Genomic DNA, 22,867 nt, shown 5'->3' with positions numbered 1-22,867 from the left:
CATGAAAAGATACGCAGTATAAATTGTTGTCATTTCACCACACTTGCGCTCACGACTAGTTTAATCATGGCTGAGCTGATAATTTGTGATGAAGCGGGTATTCTGCAAGCAATGCATCTTCTAGAAAAGCATGCAATCCAGTAATAATTAACTTGGCGTGGAACTTCATAATCACAAAATATTGTTTACCACCAATTTAACGAAATACCGATGTAATAGAATATATACAAAATCGGAGGTCAGACCTAAACTGGTTTGTAAGCAACAACAGTTGGTAAGCCATAAGTAATATCAACTACCCGCATTAAAAATAAACTTTCAATTTGGTACTAAAACTATTCGGCCACACAGAACAATGAATGTGAGATTATGATTCTTATTATTTTAATATTAAGATCTTAACTCATGCAACGTTACAAACAAAATTGCAAAGGCATGGATGCCAAAAAATTCGCATATAATTATTTTAACAGATCTAATCATTTATGCGATTTCATTTATGTCTTACATTTAATTAAATTACGAAAAATGTCATAATCGTCACTTAAGAACCCAATTTAAAAACAAATATAATTAGTAATGTTAAATTGTTGATCAACTGCATAATTTGAATCTTCTAGCTCAGGTGATAAAGTCGCTGTTTGAAAGGATCCATTCTGGTTCACAAATCGACCAGCAAATTTTAATTCAAAATATATTTATATAGACCGTGATTACCTTTCCCTTAACCGTGAATCATCCAAGACTGTTATTTTTCAAAATCTCGTAAATTTTTATTAGTGCATGATTTTATCAAAGATTGGTCAGGTAACTAAAACTAAACAAGTAAAGCAACTTGTCAACTACATCATCAAACATAATAAATATCAAAATGAAACCATGTTCTTGTGAACATAATCATAACATCCACCCAAATATAGATTATATATAAACCTCCTGTTCAACTTAAACTTGTTAGGCATGAGCAGGTATGGTAACGGTACCAATCATATGATATTTAAGAGAACAATAAGATTATTCACAACTTTGAGAAAAAATCTAGTTACTTTTATCAAATATTGCCATTGGAGCTTCTTCACCTTTTCTTTGATACATGACATATATATATTTCAGTTCAGGATTATTGCTGATAAGTGTAAATTTCTACTGCTTAGGGCGTTAAAACTTGAGTTGAATGTCCGTTTCGTCACCCACGTTTTTAGACATGTTTAATGAAAAATGTACGTAATGATTGGTTTCAACGTAATGAAATCTGAGACTTAAGCAGTTCCATGGCTCTTGTTGAAGGTAGTCTTACCAAGTTAGTGTTTAAAAACTGATTATAAACACCTCTCTGATAGAATTTATAGTAAACATACCCATATTGTGCTATCTTTTCTGATGTGACAATCTTAGCCACTCTCTCATTCTTATAACATAGAAATGTTGGAATCCTGAGCGTTGCGAGGGTTTCAAGGCACGTGGGTTAAAAACAAACTTTGCTGCCCTGGAGACACAAACATTTGTATCACATCAACCAGTGACAAATACTGGCTGTAAAACGTTAAATATATAACATATGCTTTCAAATATTTTTATCATTCAAAACCATCACTTGAAATTCCATTCTACTGCTTAACATGAGGAATCAACTCCAAATTTGCACTCTATAGGACTGATTGATTAACACACTGCTTTCAAAGATTAAAGCGAGCTTTTTAGTATTATGTATTCCAAGTAGAATTTTTTGAAACAATTTTGTATTTATAGAATTTACCAAGGAAATTTTTGTATTTAGATAGGTACCTATTTTTTATAAACTATATATATATATACTGACATTTGCAATCTCTTGTATATCAAAGAGCAAGAATGTTCAATAAAATGTAGGCACTTAATTGCATATGTGCTCCGGTGAACCACTAACATATTCGCCTGCTTAACGCCTTTTTGCAAGAATAGGATTACATAAATGTGGGCTTCATTTCATGCCTGAAATAAAACATTAAATTGAACTGAACAAACCAAAAAATGTAACTCTTTAGTTGTACGTGCATATATAAATTGACTTTTCATATGTTACTTTTGATGATGATTACAGTGCATGTGCATAAAATCCCAGCATCTCCACCATGTCGTCAAGCTCACCATACTTGTTAACCTATCGAATGAGATGATGCCTTTACTGATACTGGTTAGCGATATGTAATCATACTACATACCTATATGAGGCCTGGACGTTAGTGAGATGACGATTCACTCATTGCTGGTGTCCTACTTTATTACCTGCATATAAAATAAGTTTCACCTGATTATCCACCTGGTTTCTTGAACCTCATAGTCGCCTCCAAACCTCCCCTTATAGCGACCCCATTCCTCACACTAAGTTTACCATAAGTTCATATTAGCCATCAACAATTCCCTCGGATCACTGTTCACTCTGAATACTGATATACGTTAGTCACAATTTACATGAGGCACATCATTAATCTAATAACACCATAAGAAAGCCGTTGAATTGATCCCCAAAGCAAAATTCTCCCTCCGTATCTGTTCGCACATAACCTCCCTTTCTTACTATCGTTCGGCGTCTACCCTCTTGTCTTGTCCTAAAAAATCACAATAACCTAGAAGCGGTTATTTAACTTAAACATGACTGCGAGCGCCATCTACTCCATGACGCTGGCAACTATTAGCCGGTTCGCATGTTCGCGACAAGAACCGAAAAAAAGTGGGTTAGGTTAGGTTAGAACTGCGACCCTTACAGAAACGAAATGCTATACCTACTAGAAAAGTGGGTGGTTTTACCTCCTCTTCTACATAGTGCACCATCTATGTACAATAATCTTTTACCGGCCCCCATAGAAGTCGGTTTTTTTTTCTTGAAAATTATTTTCTACTATTTTATGTCGAACTTTACGAGTAAGTAGGTGCAACAAAGTCAATCGCTCTATATAATTTTTGGCATAGGCCGCGTGTTCTCAGTTCGGGGCGAACTACTTACTAGTCCTAGTATTATTTGAATAAAACGGGTTTTCGCTCACTCGATATGTTTATTTTTAACCAATCACATTTATTGTACAGTTTATAAAGTACCCTCCTTTAGGTACATTACATACTAATTTTCTCTTAATTTCTACATCGCAAGTTATAATAAGTTACGTAATAAATTTCACTTAAGACAAACAATTCATTGTTTAATTTCACTAAGATATTCTATTTCCCCATAGAACAACAATAGATTGCAAATTAATTACTTATTGTAGTATAATCATAGACATACATCTAACGAGACCACCCAAATGCATGCACCTACTTTTATGTATAAGTATAATAAGTAGATACAAGAATTTAGATATTAGTTACTCAACCTTAAAATGCAACTACAAAATTAGCTTCCAATTCTGTTTTATATCCGATCGTGAATAAAGTGATTTTAAGATGAGTTATTTCGAGTTTCGTAAAACAATACTGTATTTTTAAGATGCAATTACAAAATGTGCCTACCTTTTAACTACTTCGTAAAGCGTAACTAGATAAGAATTTTAATTGACATAGAATCGAAAAAAATCTATCGATATTAATTTGACTGTCTCAGCAAATATGAAATCAATACCATAATTTCAAATCTAAATACGCCTCGCGCTTGCTTAAGCTCTGGTTTCCTAGGATAGCGGTGCCGTCATTATAGCGGCCGTCTACATACAAATACTACGACATCCATATTTAGTCGTATTATTTAGTATGGAGACGGCCGCTAAATGACGGCACGGCACCGCTATCCTAGGAAAACCGATCTTTATCGATACAAAATCCTGCGGTACATAGTAGTGCGGTGCACGAGTCTACTTAGATATATGTCTGTGGGTGGGATGTTACAGAAGTTCTCTATTCCTTCTGACAGTGGTAGCACGCGCAGGACACCGCCGACTTGAACGTCAAATTCCGTTCTCCGTCAATACATTGCACCTTGACATGCGTCTGAAAAAAATACACGAGTTTAGGCCCTTGCACTTGCAGATCCCACATATATGGTCGACCTTCACCAATCTGTCTGACGAATGAAACTATGAAAGAAAATATGTTCCAGAACATAAATAAATAGGGTTTCCTAAAGAAATATGGTCAAGGCTATTTTTAATAAATTTTTGAAAACATTTTTTTTTCGGTAAATTTCACCGATTTGTCTGACGAACCAGACGAACGAAATAAGTTTCAATGGAAAGTATACAACTTGTACAACATATAAATCAACTAGGTTGCCTATATTTTTCCGGTCACTATTATGTGGTTGCCGTGTTTAAAGAGGTGATTTTATATCGATAATTGCACTCATCTGTCTGACGCTTGAATTATACATCAAAATGATGGTAATTTTATTGCAAATACAATGGTATGCCATTGCTGTCGTTTTTTCAAAAATTTATTAAAAATAGCCTTGACCATATTTCTTTAGGCAACCCTATTTATTTATGTTCTGGAACATATTTCCTTTCATATTTTCATAGTTTCATCCGTCAGACAGATTGGTGAAGGTCGACCATATGTGGGATCTCCTACTAATATTATTTGTTACGAATAAATTATGACTATGGTTTGTTTACTGTTTGTGCTAGAGGCGCCCCCTAGTTTCCGGAATATTCCCTATCTATTGCATAGCGAAAGTGACCGGCTGCCGCTTAAAGCCGAGCATGATGTTAGGCAGCGACCAGGACTCGCAGTAGCCGCGGCAGGCGTTGGTCGTGATCTTGAAGTCTTCACGAAAGAACAACCTATAAAACCACTTACGTCTTCCGACTCCATTATGTTGCAGCACTGCCCCAGCGAAGTGACCGGGTGCCGCTTAAAGCCCAGCATGATGCTGATGGGCAGCGACCAGGAGTCGCAGTAGCCGCGGCAGGCGTTGGTCGTGAACTTTAAGTCTTCACCGAAGAGCAACCTGTAAATACACTTACGTCTTCCGACTCCATTATGTTGCAGCACTGTCCCAGCGAAGTGACCGGGAGCCGCTTAAATCCAAGCATTATGCTAGGCAGCGACCAGGACTCGCAATAGCCGCGGCAGGCGTGTTGGTCGTGAACTTGAAGTCTTCACCGAAGAGCAACCTGTAAATACACTTACGTCTTCCGACTCCATTATGTTGCAGCACTGCCCCAGCGAAGTGACCGGGTGCCGCTTAAACCCCAGCATGATGCTAGGCAGCGACCAGGACTCGCAGTAGCCGCGGCAGGCGTTGGTCGTGATCTTGAAGCCGACGCAGTCAGGTATGTTGATTTCCCGAGTGTGGCCTGAAGGCAAATTTATAAATCTATACGCTTAAGAGTAGCTATGGCATGGTTAGTAATTTGAGTGTTCCCATTGCTTTTCATCGACTAATAGAGTTCGTCTATGCGTCTGCAGTCTGCACCGACTTGGCAGTGAGAGTATACCTACTTAATTACTTAAGTACCACGGCAGCGTTATATTTGATATATAGCTCTTGGCCAGACTTATCGTAGACGGAGCTCCGCTAAAAATGCTAAAATAACTAGATCGCGGACACGGCAGACGTCCAAACTACTCGACTTGGCAAAAGGCCCCGAGGAGCCCACATGGCAGTACATTTTCAGACACATGATAATTATCAATATTCTTTTATTTAAATCTTAGAATTTTGTGAAGTGTTTTACCGATCAGTGACGTAAAAAAACTGAAAACATTTTGCGAATATATATGTGAGATAAAAACAAATAATCAAACCCGTTTTATGGCAGCCAGGCTTTCTCCAGCCTTCCCCGGCGAATATCTGCGTGAACGTTATCAACAGAATTATACTCCTCAGAAGCATGGTGAAGCAGATGAGGGTGATGCTCAGAAAACAATGGAGGTGTTTTGAAGTACCCCTCTCTTATACTAGCATTGGTGGCAACTATGCAGGGATCGTCAACAATTCTTTAAAAAAATATGAAAGTTAAGAATTGCTTGTCTTAAAATCAGAGAATATTATTTATTTTCAGGCAATTAAGGCCTATAGACACATAATTTACAAACTTACATACATACATTTGATGACCGGTCTGGCCTAGTGGGTAGTGATCCTGCCTGTGAAGCCGATGGTCCTGGGTTCGAATCCCAGTAAGGGCATTTATTTGTGTGATGACACAGATATTTGTTCCTGAGTCATGGTTGTTTTCTATGTATTTAAGTATTTATGTATTATATTATATCGTTGTCTGAGTACCCACAACACAAGCCTTCTTGAGCTTACTGTGGTGTCTTGGTCAATCTGTGTAAGAATGACCTATAATATTTATAAATTTATTATTTATTATTATTTATTTATACAGTAACACTATTAGTGGCTCTGTGACTTTTAGACTTCGCAAACCCCCAAGGCTCCGTCATTTTGAAAAATTTCCGAAATCTAAATCGACAAAAATAATCTACCTACATATTTAATTCTTGAACCTGCTCACAAAATTTCACGAGAATCCGTTGAGAAATTGTGCGACCTATAGAGGAGATCATCCGAACATACGAAAGCATTTATGTCCAAGCTGAAACGGAGATCTTCGCTAACGCTCGGCCAAAAAATGTTAAAAGCTAAAAACCATTTTGGCGACTTCATTTTTTATTATATTGCAAACTGACAAAGTATTCGTTTGCTTAAGAACAGCGCATTTATAAAGGTTTACCACCACTGTCTCAGTTAAGCTTTTGCTAAAAACAAAGGGATAAAATTATCTCAACCCATAAAACAGCTGACGTCCAGCCAGCCAGGGGGTATTTGCAACGTTATGGCGCGAGCGTAATGGGGTGGACTTGACAGAGCAGACCTAATATACCTACTGTATGTATACCTACCTACTACCTATACCTAGACATATATACAAAAAATAACATTAATTATTTGTAGATATTTTATGCAATATGTTATAAAATAAAACCGCGGAATTACGGTAGTTCACATGCAACTGATACATAAGAGAGACTTTAAAACTCAGGTGTGGTTTTATGAAACGAGCGGAGTGAGTTGGCAATATCGCCATGTTACACACATAGGTACATCGTTAAAATTTTCAAGATTTTAGGTACATCATTTAATTCAAATTATTACGAACATACCCGAACACTACAGGGGTATGAAAAGCTCAGCTGATTCAAATTACGTATAGGGTTGCTTAGCAACCAATCGAAACAGTACCAAACACAAAACTGTTCAACTTAATCCTTCTAGTTAACTTAAACAATGGATATAGACTACAGAATCATAAACTTATACAAAACAAAACAATACACCGAATGTCTAACATTATGCGCGACAGCGTTGCAAGGGAAAGACGACCGAATGCTAGAGTTCATACAGATGCGGGTGATGACGATACAAGCCAAGATAGCTGGGAACGGGTATGAGGAGGTGGAGTATGTGCCTCAGCAGGATGAGTTGACGAGTACGGCTGTGGCGAAGACCCCACGTCCGGGCACGTCGTTCCAGAGGACTGCTAGGACTGCTCAGAACATTGTAAGTCCTATTGATTATTATAGTTCTGTTAGCATTATGGTGAATAAGTCTAAGTCATTTTTAGAATTCCGTAGTGAACTAGGATTTTTTATTCTTTAATAAACTTGCATACATTTCACTATGTCGATTGTTGTTGTAGAGAACCGCTACAGCAACTTTGAAGACCCGAGCCGGCACCAGCAGCACGGCCCGCGCTCGTACCGCCCGCAGCGCCCTCAATACAGCCTCGCGAGCCTCCAGGGCCGCCACAGCCCTCGCTGGAGCACCCTTCAGCTTCACCCTGACCGTCCCACTGTCGCTGAGATTCGTAGATAAGGAAAACAAGATGTTTACACCCTCCGCCAAGACACTCTTTGAGTATGTTTACTATTGTGAAGGAGATGTTCGAAAGGTAATCCGTGAAGAGGTAACAGACCAACAGACAGACAGAGAGATATATAGGAGTTACTTTTGCATTTATAATATTAGTAGGGAGAACGCAAATACTTAGACAGATTTTTACCTAATATTTTTTCATTCCCAGGCAATAGAAATAGCATTCCAAGCTCAAAAGGCCGACGACACCACGGACTGGTGGTGGCATTTCTCCCTCGCCCGCTGTTACTCCAGTTTAGGCATGTTCAGAAATGCAGAGGACTGTTTGAGGCAGGCGCTGAAACTCAACAAGCACGTGTCGATATACCTGCGGTTGATCGCGATGTATGTGGGGCTGAACCAGCCTTTGTCGGCGTTGGAAGTCTGCAAGCAGGTACGTAGAACAGACACGTGACGTGACACGTGTAGGTATATCAAAATTCCAAGTTTTTTGTAGAAGCGGAATACTCACGCCAGCTATATGTGAGAGAAATACATTCACATTCGCTCATCTAAGGCCAAATGATACTTATTTATGTAGGTACCTACTTATTATTCCAACCCCAATCTGGCTACTATCAATCAATAAAAGAATTTATTTTCAAGCTACTAAGGCCCATAGATACATACCTTACAACCTAACAACTACTACTATGGCAGGCCGATACGACTCACCTATAATGCGGCATTTTGAGTGTTATAACCGCTAATATTAGCCGCGACACGGTGGTAATTCCCATAGTAATATTCGCCTTTTCATGCTCTCGAGCGTACTAAAGAACATGAAACACGCAGGGTTTGTCCGTGTTCCACTCGTACCCGCCGCTGCTGCTGGAGCAGGCCAGGATCCACGATCAGATGGGCAACTCCACGCTGGCCGTGCAGGAGTACCGGGTGGTGGCGCTCGAGGATCCGACTAATATGGAGGCGGTGGCCAGCATCGCTATGTTCAACTTCTATAACGACCAGCCAGAGATTGCTTTACGATACTACAGGTTCTTCTTGTCTTGCAGCTAGCCTAATAATTTTTGCGTTTCCGAATTTGCAACCTTATTTTATACCAAATAGAGTTCAAAACTCTAATTAATACATAAATAGGGCTAAATCATAGTCTAACTAGATGAAAACCCGGCTTCGCTCGGGTAAAATAAATAATAGTAATAGGTAATACTCATTTTGAATTAAGTAATTATTTACTTTTAGACTTCATACCTTCATCAAGGCGGTTACAAACCTATCTCATCTCAGAAAACTTTAAATCCGTAACATACAATCATAACTCGAAAAATTTACTATTCCGATAATTATATCTAAAAACAAATATGTAATTAAAAAAACCTAATCCGCTTTTCTGGTAGCAGTTCGGTTCTGTAAGGATCACAGTTCTAACCTGACCCACTTTTCTGGTCGCAGATCGGTTCTGTGAAGGCCGCATTTATAACCTAGCCCACTTTCCAATCTCAAAAGAGGGAACCCTTTTGTACCTACCCTTCATGGCACTAAAGTATAAGTATGGAAATTATCACTACTATTTCATTCTTTAATATTAATGCCTATCCGTTAATATTAAATTCGTTTACAAAAAAAAACTGAATAAGTGCGAGTCGGACTCACCCATCAAGAACGGAACACTTTTTAATATTTGTTGTTATAGCGGCAACAGAAATACATCATGTGTGAAAATTTCAACTGTCTAGCTATCACGGTTCATGAGATACAGCCTGGTGACAGAGGGACAGTGGAGTAAACTGAAATAAAGGTTCCGTCACACCGGCGCGATTTCAGAGCCGGGCCTGAGCGTTTTATATGAAAAAGCGGCGCGCCCCGCTCACGCGCCGCACGCGAAACGCGCCTGTGTGACGGAGCCTGAAATGTCAAACCGGGCAAGTGCTCGCGCACGAAGGGTTCCATACTTTTTAGTATTTGTTGTTATAGCGGTAACAGAAATACATCATCTGTGAAAATTTCAACTGCCTAGGCCTATCACGGTTCATGAGATACAGCCTGGTGACAGACAGACAGACAGACGGACAATGAAGTAAAACTGAAATAAATGTCATGTACCTACTAAGAAAAACCGGCCAAGTGCGAGTCGGAATCGCTAATAGGTTCCCGTTTTTTAGTTACCCTTCAGGTACGGAACCCTAGTATGAGTGTAATAGATTTGTAACCGGTCAGCAATGTGAGTCCCTTGGAGAAGCAGAGGTCTAGTCTAAACCCCCACTTCCCAAGTAGCATGGAAGTGTCGGCAACATCAATATAGCAGCCAATTAAGAACTTAGAGTGATTTAAGGGACGTATAAGAGTGTCAGAAAAGATTTAAGCTGTATAAAAGGTACTTTACAGACATTATACAGCTCAAGCTGTATAAAATCATTATAAAGGATTCTGCGGAAGCATGGGGTGCTTTATCAGAATATAAAAAATCTACTATAAAACTAAAAGTGTTGTGAGAGACTACAAGCTAATTCTATCGTAAAAGCTGTATACAGGCTGTATTGTAGTAGATATGAGCGCCGATAGGCATTTAGCCGGCGGCGGCGCGCCGGTCAAAATCGGTCGGCGGCGGCGGCGAATCGGCGGCGTGGCCTTGAAACTCCTTGGATTAATGAAAAAATAATTCAAATCAAAATTTTACCGAAAAAACATGTTTTTGCTGTAAGAAAGTTATAAATTAAGTGCATTTTTCAATTTCAAGGATAATTTATTGAATAAAGGTAGTAAAATAGTTTTATATAGTATAATATTTTTATATAGTATAGGCTTACGTAGTATTGTAGTAGTATTTCATTTCATAGTATAAACGGTATCGCGCTGCATCAGAGGCGGTTTTAATCTTGGCGAGGCCATGGCGGGAACATCTTTGCGAGCGGCTTATCTTTTATGCTAAGTAAAAAGTAGCGGATTGACTGTATCACCAGGCGGCTTAGCACGGTCGCGTTTTTATCCCTTGTCACCATGCCTGTCACGATTTAACAAGTACGTAAGTGCGAAAGGGACGCGCATAGTGATCGACGATAAAAATGGAACCGTGCTGCGCCCACAGGGAAACAGTCATTGTCGACAGTTCAACCAAAGAGCCGAAGTGAGGAAAATCAAGCTCCGTCATTAACCAAAATCGACTCTACATAACCGATTTATGTAAAAAAGGGAGACGCGAGGCCGAGCTCCACCTAAAAGCGAAGACCTGATTCCGACGCCTTCCGATGCGAGGCCAGAGGCTGACCTGCAAGTAAGAATACAGCTTAGAATTGAGCTTGGCTGACGGCCGAATGCCTGGAGCGCCGATGGCGGCGCGCTTCTGTGCGAGGTCGTAGGCCAAGCTGCAAGAAAGCAGAGCTTGGAATTGAACTAGTGGTCCAGTGTAAGCAAGTTAAAGGGCGATAAAGACCGAGGCCATAGTGTTAAAGACCTGGAGCTTTCCTGCCGGCGCATTCGTGCGAGGCCAAAGGCCGTGCTGCAGTGGAGCTAAGATCGGATAAAAACCAATGACCAAGCATTGTAAAAGCGAGGCCGAAAGTTGAGCTCCAAACAGACCGAAAAATTGGAGGTAAGATATAACGGCTTACTTCCATGCGATGCAAGGCCAAAGAAAGCAAAGCTTGAAATTTGAACAATGGCCAAGTTTAAATGAGACCCGGTACCGTTTCCGACGCCCTTCCGTGCGAAGCCAACGGCCGGACTTTTTTATTTTATTTTATTTTATTCATTTTAGGGATAACAAACAGCTATACAAAACAATGTTAAATTTAGTAGTAGAATTCAAATTAACTTAATGCATAACCAACGACATTATCCACGGATTACAACAAAATTATGCAATGGTTGGCACAAAAAAGGGAACAGTTAATTATTTGATGTAGATTGTAGGTACTTATTTAAACAGGGAAAAATTATATGCTAAGTTAGTTACGTCATGCCTTATAAATATAACAAATAGGTAATGAAAATGTTTGCTTAGATCAGATGCAGATACAAAGCTTTAACTTAAACTAAATTAACTACCTAAACCTAAATTTCTAGTAGGGGTTTTAAAGGAATCTAAACTTAGTCTCGGGTAGATGACATACATCTAAGTGGGTAAAGTGTTGGTTATACGTGGTAACTAGCCTGCGGAGAGGCGCACGCGCGCCGGCGTTGGTGCGGCATGTGGCCACCGCGAACAGTCGGTACGCGCGCGTGTCTCGGCGGTTAACAGTTCTGGGCACTATATAACATATTTTATTGACAAGCTGTGCACAGTCAAATTTGTTGTGACACAGTCCGTGAAGAAACATTGCTTGAAGAAAAATTCGTCCTTTTGTACGTGAAAACGCTTAATATCTGAAATTGACCCCTTTTTGCACCTTTCAGAAACATTCAACCATGTTTGCAATAGTTAATTTCGCGGTGAATGACGGATGAGCTAACCAGCTGGCAAAATTTGTAATTTCGTTGCCCTATAAACTTAATAGTAGCGCGATTACCAGAAAGAAAAAAAATGAATTTACCATCGATATTTTTGAATTATATGGACCTAAAATACCTATTGAATGTCTTCGGAGTGGCGCCGTTAAAGATCTAAACTAGATAAAATATATATTATCTGATTCTTAAAGTAGTAGCACGTAGTAGTATCTAACAAGGTCACGCCGATGCCACGCCGATAGCGCAGCGTCGGCGGCGGCGGCGCGAATATTTTGTCGGCGGCGGCGGCGCGCCGGCGCGGCGCTCATATCTATATTGTAGTAACACTTGGCACTTTTAGCTGTACAAAAGTATCTGTCAACTCCGTTTTAAAACATTAAGTGTTGTGAAACACTACAAGCTAATTTTATCGTAAAAGCTGTATACAGGCTGTATTGTAGTATCACTTGGCACTTGTAGCTGTACAAATGTATCTGTCAACCCCGTTTTAAAGCTATTTCTTATGGCGTAATCTTACTCTCCTATAAGAATAGTAGTTGTATAACTTCTGTCTGTAAGGGTATTGTAAAACCAAATGAATAAATGGCAGCTATAGTACAGCTTTTTTCTGTATTACTGATAGAGTCGCTTATAACAATCTTTTGGCGTAATTTTACACTCGTATAAGTATAGTAGTGTAATTATTTCTGAAAATAAGTGTATTATAAAACTAAAGGAATATATGGCAGTTACAGTACAGGTTTTTTATTTTTTATACGGATATCTAAAGAGAATTATAACTTATGTACGGAGAACCGAAATACAGCCAAACGAATACAAATATTCTATTATAAAGCTGTTTTAATTACAAAAGCTGTAAAAGACACTCCATTTATTACACAGCACAGCTACTGAGATTATAATGCTCTCCAACTATCCTGTATAGGCTCTTTAAAAATTATCGCCATTTTAGAATAAAAAAAAAACGTATTTGTAAATATAATTAAAGAAATACTTGCAAATATTTAGCAGACTAACGCCGTGTCATGATTACCAGCTAAAATAAATTGTTTAGCCTTAGAATTAATATTTATAAATATTTTTGATACTCTAACCTTAAAAACAAACAGTAACTTTACCGATTTTTGATATTTTCCTTATGGTTTCTCTTTGTTATTTTGCAGGCGCGTAAATATTTTGCCAGAAAAGATACACAGGTTCACAATAAATAATAATCCGCACTTACCAATAATGTAATATTCCATTCAAGTCCTGTATAATATTTACTTTTACTTTTACCATCCACTATAACACTTTATTGTCGCCATTACTATATTACGAATGAACAAGATTAAGACATTTTAGTTTCTTAAATGATTATTATTCTCTTGTAATTCTTTCTTATAACTCATTTAAAACTTATATTCTTATATCGTACTTATAAGAGATTATCTGTAGTGTTAAGGTTTCCTGTTTCACCGAAATATAGCTGTAATGCAGCTATTATGCAGCTTATGTATTGCTTATACAGCTACTCTACAGCTCTAATAACGCCAAAGGCTGTATAATTTGGGCCCTTTTTTTACTTATAAGGGCTGTATAAGCGCTTATACAGCCTTTGTACAGCCTAACTGTACAGCTTATAATATACAAATACACTTTAATACAGCTTATATACAGCTTGCAATGCTACTTGGGTTACCATCGGCATTAACAGCCTTGTATTCTTGTTTGCCACCAACATGTCATATTAAAACATATTAATAAAAATTTACTCGGTCAACAATGTGAGTCCCTTGGAGAAGCAGAGGTCTAGTCTAAACTCCCACTTACCATCGGCATTAACAGCCTTGTATGAGTTGTATGCTTGTTTGCCACCAACATGCCATGTTAAAACATATTAATAAAAATTTACTCGGTCAGCAATGTGAGTCCCTTGGAGAAGCAGAGGTCTAGTCTAAACTCCCACTTACCATCGGCATTAACAGCCTTGTATGCTTGTTTGCCACCAACATGTCATATTAAAACATATTAATAAAAATTTACTCGGTCAGCAATGTGAGTCCCTTGGAGAAGCAGAGGTCTAGTCTAAACTCCCACTTACCATTGGCATTAACAGCCTTGTATGCTTGTTTGCCACCAACATGTCATATTAAAACATATTAATAAAAATTTACTCGGTCAGCAATGTGAGTCCCTTGGAGAAGCAGAGGTCTAGTCTAAACTCCCACTTACCATCGGCATTAACAGCCTTGTATGCTTGTTTGCCACCAACATGTCATATTAAAACATATTAATAAAAATTTACTCATTTCATCAGTCATATCCAGCCTAGCATTGCATTGGCCCCGCTTAAATATTTCTTTAATTTGTTTTTAGTATTTGTTGTTATAGCGGCAACAGAAATACATCATTTGTGAAAATTGAAACTGTCTAGTTAATCTAGTTATCACAGTTCATGAGATCTTGAGATACAGCCTGGTGACAGACAGACGGACAGCAGAGTCTTAATATTTAATAGGGTCCCGTTTTTACCCTATGGGTACGCAACCCTAAAAAGTGACCAAGGCCTCCAGTGCCCTAGGCTGGAATCAAAGCAGCGTCCTCTGCTATTGCAGCAGGTGCCTGTGCCATTCTGCCACCGGGCCACCCACGGCGGCATAGGTCGAATTTTTCCAAGGATACTTATGCACTACTTACTGAAGGTTTATGGAGCCTCGCCATCCCTAAGCCTAAATTAAATATTTTCTGAAAATAATTTGTTTTGATCTAATAACATATTGGAGTCCTCGTAATAGGGGTCCCGTTTTTACCCTTTGGCTACAGAACCCTAAAAATCAACCTTGTTTTGGTACTATGTACTATGCTTCACTATGACTCTGAAATTTTAGCAGGAATTAATATTTTTTTTGTTGTCACCTGTCAAATTAGAATAGAATAGAATAGAATAGCCTTTATTGACCAAAAAATTAAATTTCAGGTATAACTACTTTTGACCAACATGCTCAGTCAAAAGCAGTTTTGCCTGTTTTTGTCGGTTAAAAGTTCTTTTGACCAGTTCACACTTTTGACTGCGACATATATACTATCTATATATCTTATTATATTTAATCTTATATTCAACTTACATTGACTCCGGAGATAACTTATTAGCTTTATGCAGTTGACTTTCCAATTCACCGATACACCTCAAATTTGATTCATAGTCTAAAGCACAGTTATTAAATATGTCCACAATACACTGTAGCTTTTTGCACTGTTTCACACTGGCAATGTACTTAATTAGAGTGTGTTACAGTCAGCTGGCACTTAACTCAAAGTTTCTTTGAACAACGTCATTTTCATCTCGCTCACTTATTAGTTTATCACAGCTGCTTCAAGGTTGCTTTCACTTGCATTTCCAGGTAGCTAATAGTGCCTTGACATGTAAGAATATTTGGAATCATTCTGAAATATTAAAATACAACTGAGAGACCGATGTTTATACTAAACACAATACACCCATGGAACGCTTTGAAGTTCAAATCTCGTTACGTTACGATGGCGTTTGCACTTTGCACTATGTTCGGTGACTATTTTTTATTGTTAACACACACAATACACTATTTAACAGGTTTTTATCACGTCTGGAGTACCGGATAAAGTATTTTCGAATAACAGCCGTCGTTGACGTCTAGACAGTGTTGCTATCGTCTTAAAAGCCGTAACAGACTATCGCACGTTCTGGCTTAAAAACAAATTTATGTAATAATTATACCGGTATACATATCCATATGAAACGAAACTTAATGCAAATATTAACCATTATACATACCGGAAAGTCATCAAATAAACAGTAATATTCGTCTTGCTTTTTATTAAAAAAAATACGACCAACCTAACTTGTAAGCATATTTGCAGTTTCTAAACGCAACGCATAGCTGTCAAATGTCAACCAACAAATTGAGCCTTTAGTATTGTTTGTCGAAATTTTTTCACTTTTAAATGCAAAATACGCGACAATACGAATTTTGCGGATATATGTTGTCGATTCAAAAGTGTTATTTTTTTACGCTCTTTTGTTTGAGCATAATTTAATTTGTTTCTACCGTCAAAGCCGCTCGCGTTTATATATAAAGAAGATAAAACATGGTCTTCTCTTCCCAGAGTGACACTAGCCTACGTCACAATAACATTGCCACTTTATATAGCGCTATCGCATATTATCATATAGCGCTGTCGCATGATGGCGTAGGCTTGTGTCAGTCACGTGACCACGAAAAGATGGGAAGAGAGTACCAGGCGGAGTATATTATTATACCATGGGCTAAATCAAAAATTCTGAAATGTACGGACGAACTTCACGCCAATATGCAGGTGCTGCCCTCAGTACCCCACATATTGTGCTGTCCCCTATAGTTGACGCACGCTTTCCATTATATAGATGGTCAAGCAAATCTTGTCAGTAGAAAACGCGCGAAATTCAAATTTTCTATGAGACGATATCCCTTCATGCCTTCATTTTTCAAATTTGCCGCCTTTTTCTACTGACAAGATCTTCTTGACCAAGTATATCTTGCACCCATTTTTATGGTTTCCTTGTACAGTCGCCATTAAAATATCTGAATATTTTTCAGGAGGTTATTAGCGACGAACCCACCAGGAGCTGAGATATACAATAATCTGGCTCTTTGCTGCTTATACTGCAACCAATGGGATCTCACGCTGCCCTGCTTCAGGCAAGCGCTGTATTTCTCAACCAATCCGGAGTCGCGCTCCAATATATGGTTCAATTTGGCGCATGTAGCTTTGGTAAGCCTTACTAGATCTTGGCCAGAGAATCGTATCCCAAACTATTTTTCAAAATTCAGTCCACTTCGAAGTTCGTATCAGTGAATTCGAGATCCACAGACGAACCAAGGTCGATGGCAATTGGTTAGACAGTATCACAGTTCAGTCGTAGTCACTGTAGTTAGACTAATAGTGAGCAAAAGAGAGGCCTATAAAGGGCCTGTTCAGCAGAAGACAGGTTAGGTTAGGTTAGTGCTTCACCCGAAAGAGTGGAGCGTATTACAGTACTCTACTGTGGTATTACTGAACCAGAACCCTTTTGTTTTGCTGCAACGCACACAGCACATTTATTGATACATCTTGTTCCTGATTTTAGCTTTAGTTTGGTACTGTTATTGTTTCTGTTTTTTCTGTCAATGTGTGTATTGTGGCAAGCTAATAAATGGTTATCTATCTATCTATCTATCTAGGTATGTGTTCAAAGTGTAAGTTGGTACCTGGACCTTTACAAATCCTTCTAGGTAGCAACTGACAGATTCCTCCAGAATTATTGCAAACGCGGTCTTGGAGATATTCGATCTTTGCAAGTTTCGTGAAGTCCCCCAATCTGCATAAAGCTACAGCCCAAGACTACAACTACACCCTAATAACATTGAGGTATTTGACAGTCCACTGGAGATATGGTGCTGGCGCGGCGGTGCCTACAGGTGAGCCTCGCCACCAACTCGGAAAATGGGCCCGCGCGGCACGCGCTGAAGACCATGGATGCACGGCTGCGTGCACGTAAAGACAAGTAAACAAACGTACACTTTCGAAATTCCAAGCATACCTATGCTCGCACACCTTTCCCATTTCGAAAGTATTTGGAGTACTATACTGGGTTCTATGGACAAAGAAGAACTCCTATACAATTTCTGGCACAGGCGTTGCGTTGGGGTGGTTACTTTTGGCAAGTCAGAGGTAAAATGCAAATAGTACCCAGTCAAGGTATTAAATATCGACAAGGACAGAGTGCCAACAGTATGTATACGCGACCTTATTGACCATACATTAAGGTAGTGTGTACATGTTTTGACACTTTGGCCATGTCGATATTTAATACCTTGACTACCTAGTACCTACCTGCTCCATCATTATGTTAAATACGAATTTATGAATGATATATAGAAGTATATGGAAATCTATTAGGAAACAAGTTGAAGGTAATAAATGTATTAAATATACTTTATTTGGGTAAACGTGTGTTTTTATTTCTTAGCTGTATTCTCATCTATATATTGGTTATACCTACCTTTATAATTTTCTTTCTGTTTTCATCAAATCATAAGTACCAATATACCTATCAGATTATTTACTTAGGTACTTACGTTACGCCTAACACGCAAGTATAGTCTTTTTAACAATACTTAATCCAAGGCTTTCAAATAATCGCCAATTGAGAAATCAAAGGACTCCATATTGCGCAGTTCGTCATACTTGGCCGAGGCCAAGGCATCCAACACTGGTTCGGGGTGTGTGAGTTTCGGCCTCGTAGTAGTAACGTCCCCTGTGACTTCGGCCTCGGGCGCTATCCTGGATAAATGACGGGCTTTGATCTGTGGACATGTAAATTGTATATTGGTCAATATTATGTGATGGAAATAATTTTACGGACGTCGAGCAGTTTTTTTCAGTGACAGTAAAAAGGTACCTAGGCCAGACAATATACGAGTATATTTTAGTACTATAAAAGCAGTATGCAACGTTTATGCTAGTCGCCTATATATAACGGGCATCAGTGCTCCACGCACCAATGGCAAAATATACATTTCTGGCTGATAATAACCTCGGCTCGGTCCTTCGAACCGGACAGTGTAGGTTTTAGGCTCAAAAATAAACTGTGTACTTTACAAAAAAAGTCCAGATTTATACTTTAATTTAGGTACCTACCATATCCATAGTAGACTTTGGCACACCAATGTTCTCCCAAGAATCCGACCCTTTTGGTATAACCAAAGGTTTAGAGAAATTTGTATTCTTCTCTTTGGTATGAAAACCGCTCCCAAAGCCTATATTGTACAGCATCTCTTTGGCTCTTTTTACTAATTGAGGCTCTTTGGATGAGTAGAATATTAAATGGGAGTGGGTTGTTAGCGACACGCTTCTCATGGTTGTGCTTATGATCTTCTTGATTTCATTATCTGAAAATAAATAAAACTGCACACCAATCCGATAAAATTTTTCGAAAGGCTTAGTTTGAAATTGAAATTTTAACAGGCGACCAAATTCATAGTATTTTATGCAGGGACCAACAACCTGCTCAAAATCAAGGGATGTGAGATTTAAAAAAGTATAATCAATCGTGTATGGTGAATCGGTGTATGTAGATACTTGGGGTTGACTCATGGCACGTCATCTATACTACTATCTATTATCACACGGACACTACTAACATTTTAGATATGAAGAATATTGAATCGTCATTCGTGGCTTTCCTTACATATTAAAAAGTAGGTACAGTGGCGTAGCGTGAGCGTGAACCAATCTAGCCGTGGGCGAAAACCACATCTGCGAGGCCCTATAAAATGTTTTTCCCCAAGATAATAAAAAGGTTGGCTTAGGCCACCCCCCCAAGTGCGAGGCCGTGATGGGCAAAGGCACCATTCGCCCACACCTATAGCTACGCCACGTACTGCATATGTATAAATAGGTACCTACACTTACCATAATTTTTGAATATGTCATATTTCCCGCCAATGATTATCAGCTCCGGCTCGATCCCTGTCCCATCGTAAGTCTCTTTTATAGATCCGATACAAGTCTCCAGAATATTCCAGAAATTCTTTATTTTACTCAGATCGACCATTACACAACAATAGTACTTTCCTCGAACGGGTACTGACGTGAGCGTGTTTTTCAAAACGTCGATCTTCCCGCCATATTCCCAAACGTGGCATATCGACTTCTCTATGCTTTGCTTGTTCACTGATTTCCGGCCAAAAGAATACTCTAGGACTAAAGTTTCTCGGGGAACTTCGTTTTTCTCGAGAAATGAATGAATCATCGTAGATTTTCCCTGAGGAGGCAAAAAAAAATACAACCTTGTTTTGGTACTACTACGGCTCACTATGGCTCTAACTCTAAACTCACTATTTACTTACTAACAATGTCGATTTTCTAGTATACTCTAAGCGCCTAGCAAAAACAAATAGTATGATTATTATAAATGCGTTTTCCTTGATGTGCAGGCGCTGATAAAATATAACTTTACGTGAATTATTAAACTTTTTTTGCAAGGGTGGCAATACAATGCGAATATACAATATAAACGTGTCTTAAATTTTAATATTGTACTGTAAATGTAATGGGAACAAACGGTGCCCAGTTGTTTTACTCACCACAGATTTGCTTCCCACAACAAAAACCGTCCTTGAACAATCATCACTGCTCTCCGACAGCGCTTTATTCACGATTTGTGAAGCTATTTCAGGTATTGATAGCATATTTTGGGCTCCAAAATCCTTTTGTCAAGGAAATATTACAATCACTGTTTACTACACGTGATTTGCGTAATGTTTTGTAAATATGGCTGCCTAGCAACAGAAAGCTGTCTGCTGCATGCGTTTGTTGGAAAAATAATCTATTGTCCTTGACGTTGACGCAAGGTTTATTTTACATTGAAGTTTATTTTCGAAAACGATCCTTCTCTTACTTTACTTACTCACTACCAAAGAATCTCACTACTACCAAAGCTACTACTATCTCACTTTAGCAAAGCTCTGGTTTCCTAAGATAGCAGTGCCGTCTCCATACAAAATAATACTCCATCCATATAATATTTTGTATGGAGACGGCCGCTATATGACGGTACCACTATCCTAGGAAAACGGACCTTAACGATCAGGACCAGAGTATTATATTCTTTGGCCGTGAGTGGCTGTGATGTGAGTACTAGGTTATACTCTGTTAAATCTATAGATGTATTAAGGTGAGGTTAAGGAGAGAAGACAATTTCTCAATTAAGTGTGTGTGTTGCTGTGTGTGCTAAAGGCACTCCAGAGGTGCAGACTGATTAGAATAAAATAACTATCACTATGGAATAAATAGGAATAGAGTGGTACTAAAATAAACAGTCATATAAAATTATTTATTATTTAATTTATTAATTATTACATTTTAATAATTTCATCAACAGCTACCAGTTCATTAAGTATATTAAATGCATGAAGAATAAATACCTTTACAGTACAAAGTTTTTCTTATCTCACTTTTACTTTCTTACTATAATTATTTTTGCCTCTGCAGGTTTTGGTATTCCAATTCCTTGTACATGATATCTTGGTTGAGGGTCTGTAGGATGTCTTGGAACCTTTGCCGAAGGGTCTGGTTCTCCAGTCCAGCTATCTCATGCTGGGTGCGCTGGCGGCGCTGCTTCAGTTCTTCAAGCTCGGCGCTGATCTGCTGCAGCTTGTAAGTTACACCGCTCTTGTCTTCTGACTGCAAGAAGTCATCTACGGAGAATTGCTCCTGACCGCTCATTTCCATGTCCATTTGGTGGCTTGATGAGGGTTGTGGCTCAATTCCTTGTGTGGAGCTAAACATTTCAGGTTTAAATTGAGTAGCTAGGTTTCCTCCTTTAAAGTCACTGGCACCGTAAATAGAGTTGGTGTCCGAGAAATGATCATCATACGAGGACAACCTGTCATCGACATCAACATTTACATTATCATCTTCCGCATCGCTGTCACTGACGGCACCACCAAATATGTCCTCAACCTTCGATGAGCTCTCCACCAAATCTCGTTTAATGTTTTGTTCCTTCTTTGGTTTAGTTTTGTCTGGTTTAGTTGATGTTGATGGGCTAGGCTCATGTTTAACCTCATCTTCCTCTTGGATCACCTCCCATGTGACACTCACAGCTTCATTATCAGCGCGCAGCAGTCTCTTTACTTCTTTTTCTATTTCAGGGGCCTCCATGCACTTCTTGCGCAAAGTCTTCCGGAAACGCCTCTTTCTTATGTTTTTGGTCGGTGGTGTGATGCCGTGAGGATGAAGATATTTCTTATCAACTTTAAGAGGATCTTTCTTCTTTTTTGGCGACTCGTCCTCCGCAGGTACAGGGTCTAATTCTTCTTTGCATATCATCATTTGACATATATCCGCAGTTTTGTAAACACTCTTTCTATCAATGGTTTTTAACGATTCGATTATAGTGGGCAAGTCAACGATCTTTGCATGAAGCAGCCAGTGATCGAAGCGTACTTCGCCATGCCTCATATCGTTTTCAAATTGAATAGTAAGTCTGTTTTTAAAATTATCCCCGGATTTTAAAAGCTCACGAAGGGCTTTAGCTGGCTCGGTTGGTAACCTCATTATAAATTGAGATTCTAACTCTACGGGGTAATCTGGCTCTCGTCTATTCATGGTTATATTTAACAACAATGGTCTATACTTATGAAATGAATTTCTACTCGCCTTTTTTCGTCCTTTTCTATTTTAGCAAAGCAAAATGCAAATGTCCGATGATAATTTCGATTTCGCCGCAACAGGTAAAATAAAAATATAGGTCTATGCAAAGAGCATATAATCACTACGTTCTAAGAGAAGGAACTCCATAGTACGTTTTTGTCAAACGGTTGGTTTTGACAGGACTTGACTGATGTATGACTGATGAGCATCTATTCATACCAACATAAAGAAAATTGTTTATAGCACAGATAAAGAAATATATTATCTATATATTTATCTATGGTTTATAGAAAGCAGTGCTGTGAAAAATCGATAATAGTGAGTTCTCGAAACGATAATAACCGACATGATAGAAAGTAGTGCTGTGAAAAATCGATAATAGTGACTTCCTAAACCGATAAAAACCGTCCTAAACTCATTCAATTTTTT

General features: G+C 38.6%; 4 protein-coding genes across 4 annotated transcripts; 1 reads left to right on the top strand and 3 right to left on the bottom strand.

The window, feature by feature from the left end:
• Window positions 1–3,046: 3,046 nt before the first annotated feature.
• LOC134805253 (thyrostimulin alpha-2 subunit) lies at window positions 3,047–5,912 on the bottom strand. Its single transcript, XM_063778595.1, has 3 exons — window positions 5,719–5,912; window positions 5,101–5,267; window positions 3,047–3,960 (listed from the first exon to the last, which is right to left on the bottom strand). Exons 1-3 carry the CDS (start codon window positions 5,804–5,806, stop codon window positions 3,868–3,870), a joined length of 348 nt encoding a protein of 115 aa, XP_063634665.1. The 5' UTR covers window positions 5,807–5,912; the 3' UTR covers window positions 3,047–3,867.
• Window positions 5,913–7,147: 1,235 nt separating this feature from the next.
• Window positions 7,148–17,825, top strand: LOC134805169 (tetratricopeptide repeat protein 8). The gene is made up of 6 exons (XM_063778505.1): window positions 7,148–7,480; window positions 7,620–7,871; window positions 8,004–8,228; window positions 8,630–8,829; window positions 16,837–17,011; window positions 17,659–17,825. Exons 1-6 carry the CDS (start codon window positions 7,208–7,210, stop codon window positions 17,785–17,787), a joined length of 1,254 nt encoding a protein of 417 aa, XP_063634575.1. The 5' UTR covers window positions 7,148–7,207; the 3' UTR covers window positions 17,788–17,825.
• Window positions 17,826–18,247: 422 nt separating this feature from the next.
• On the bottom strand, window positions 18,248–20,533 carry LOC134805086 (cytoplasmic dynein 2 light intermediate chain 1). Its single transcript, XM_063778408.1, has 4 exons — window positions 20,368–20,533; window positions 19,694–20,045; window positions 18,920–19,170; window positions 18,248–18,585 (listed from the first exon to the last, which is right to left on the bottom strand). Exons 1-4 carry the CDS (start codon window positions 20,470–20,472, stop codon window positions 18,397–18,399), a joined length of 897 nt encoding a protein of 298 aa, XP_063634478.1. The 5' UTR covers window positions 20,473–20,533; the 3' UTR covers window positions 18,248–18,396.
• A 569-nt stretch (window positions 20,534–21,102) lies between these two features.
• Window positions 21,103–22,518, bottom strand: LOC134793509 (transcription initiation factor TFIID subunit 7-like). The gene has a single exon (XM_063765090.1). The coding sequence runs from the start codon at window positions 22,391–22,393 to the stop codon at window positions 21,257–21,259; it is 1,137 nt and encodes a 378-aa protein (XP_063621160.1). The 5' UTR covers window positions 22,394–22,518; the 3' UTR covers window positions 21,103–21,256.
• Between the last annotated feature and the right edge of the window lie 349 nt (window positions 22,519–22,867).

This window comes from Cydia splendana, chromosome 1, assembly GCF_910591565.1.
Source record: "Cydia splendana chromosome 1, ilCydSple1.2, whole genome shotgun sequence".
NCBI classification, from domain to species: Eukaryota; Metazoa; Arthropoda; class Insecta; order Lepidoptera; family Tortricidae; genus Cydia; species Cydia splendana.
The sequence above is the reverse complement of the archived record's forward strand: the minus strand, read 5'-3'. Positions and strand labels throughout refer to the sequence as shown.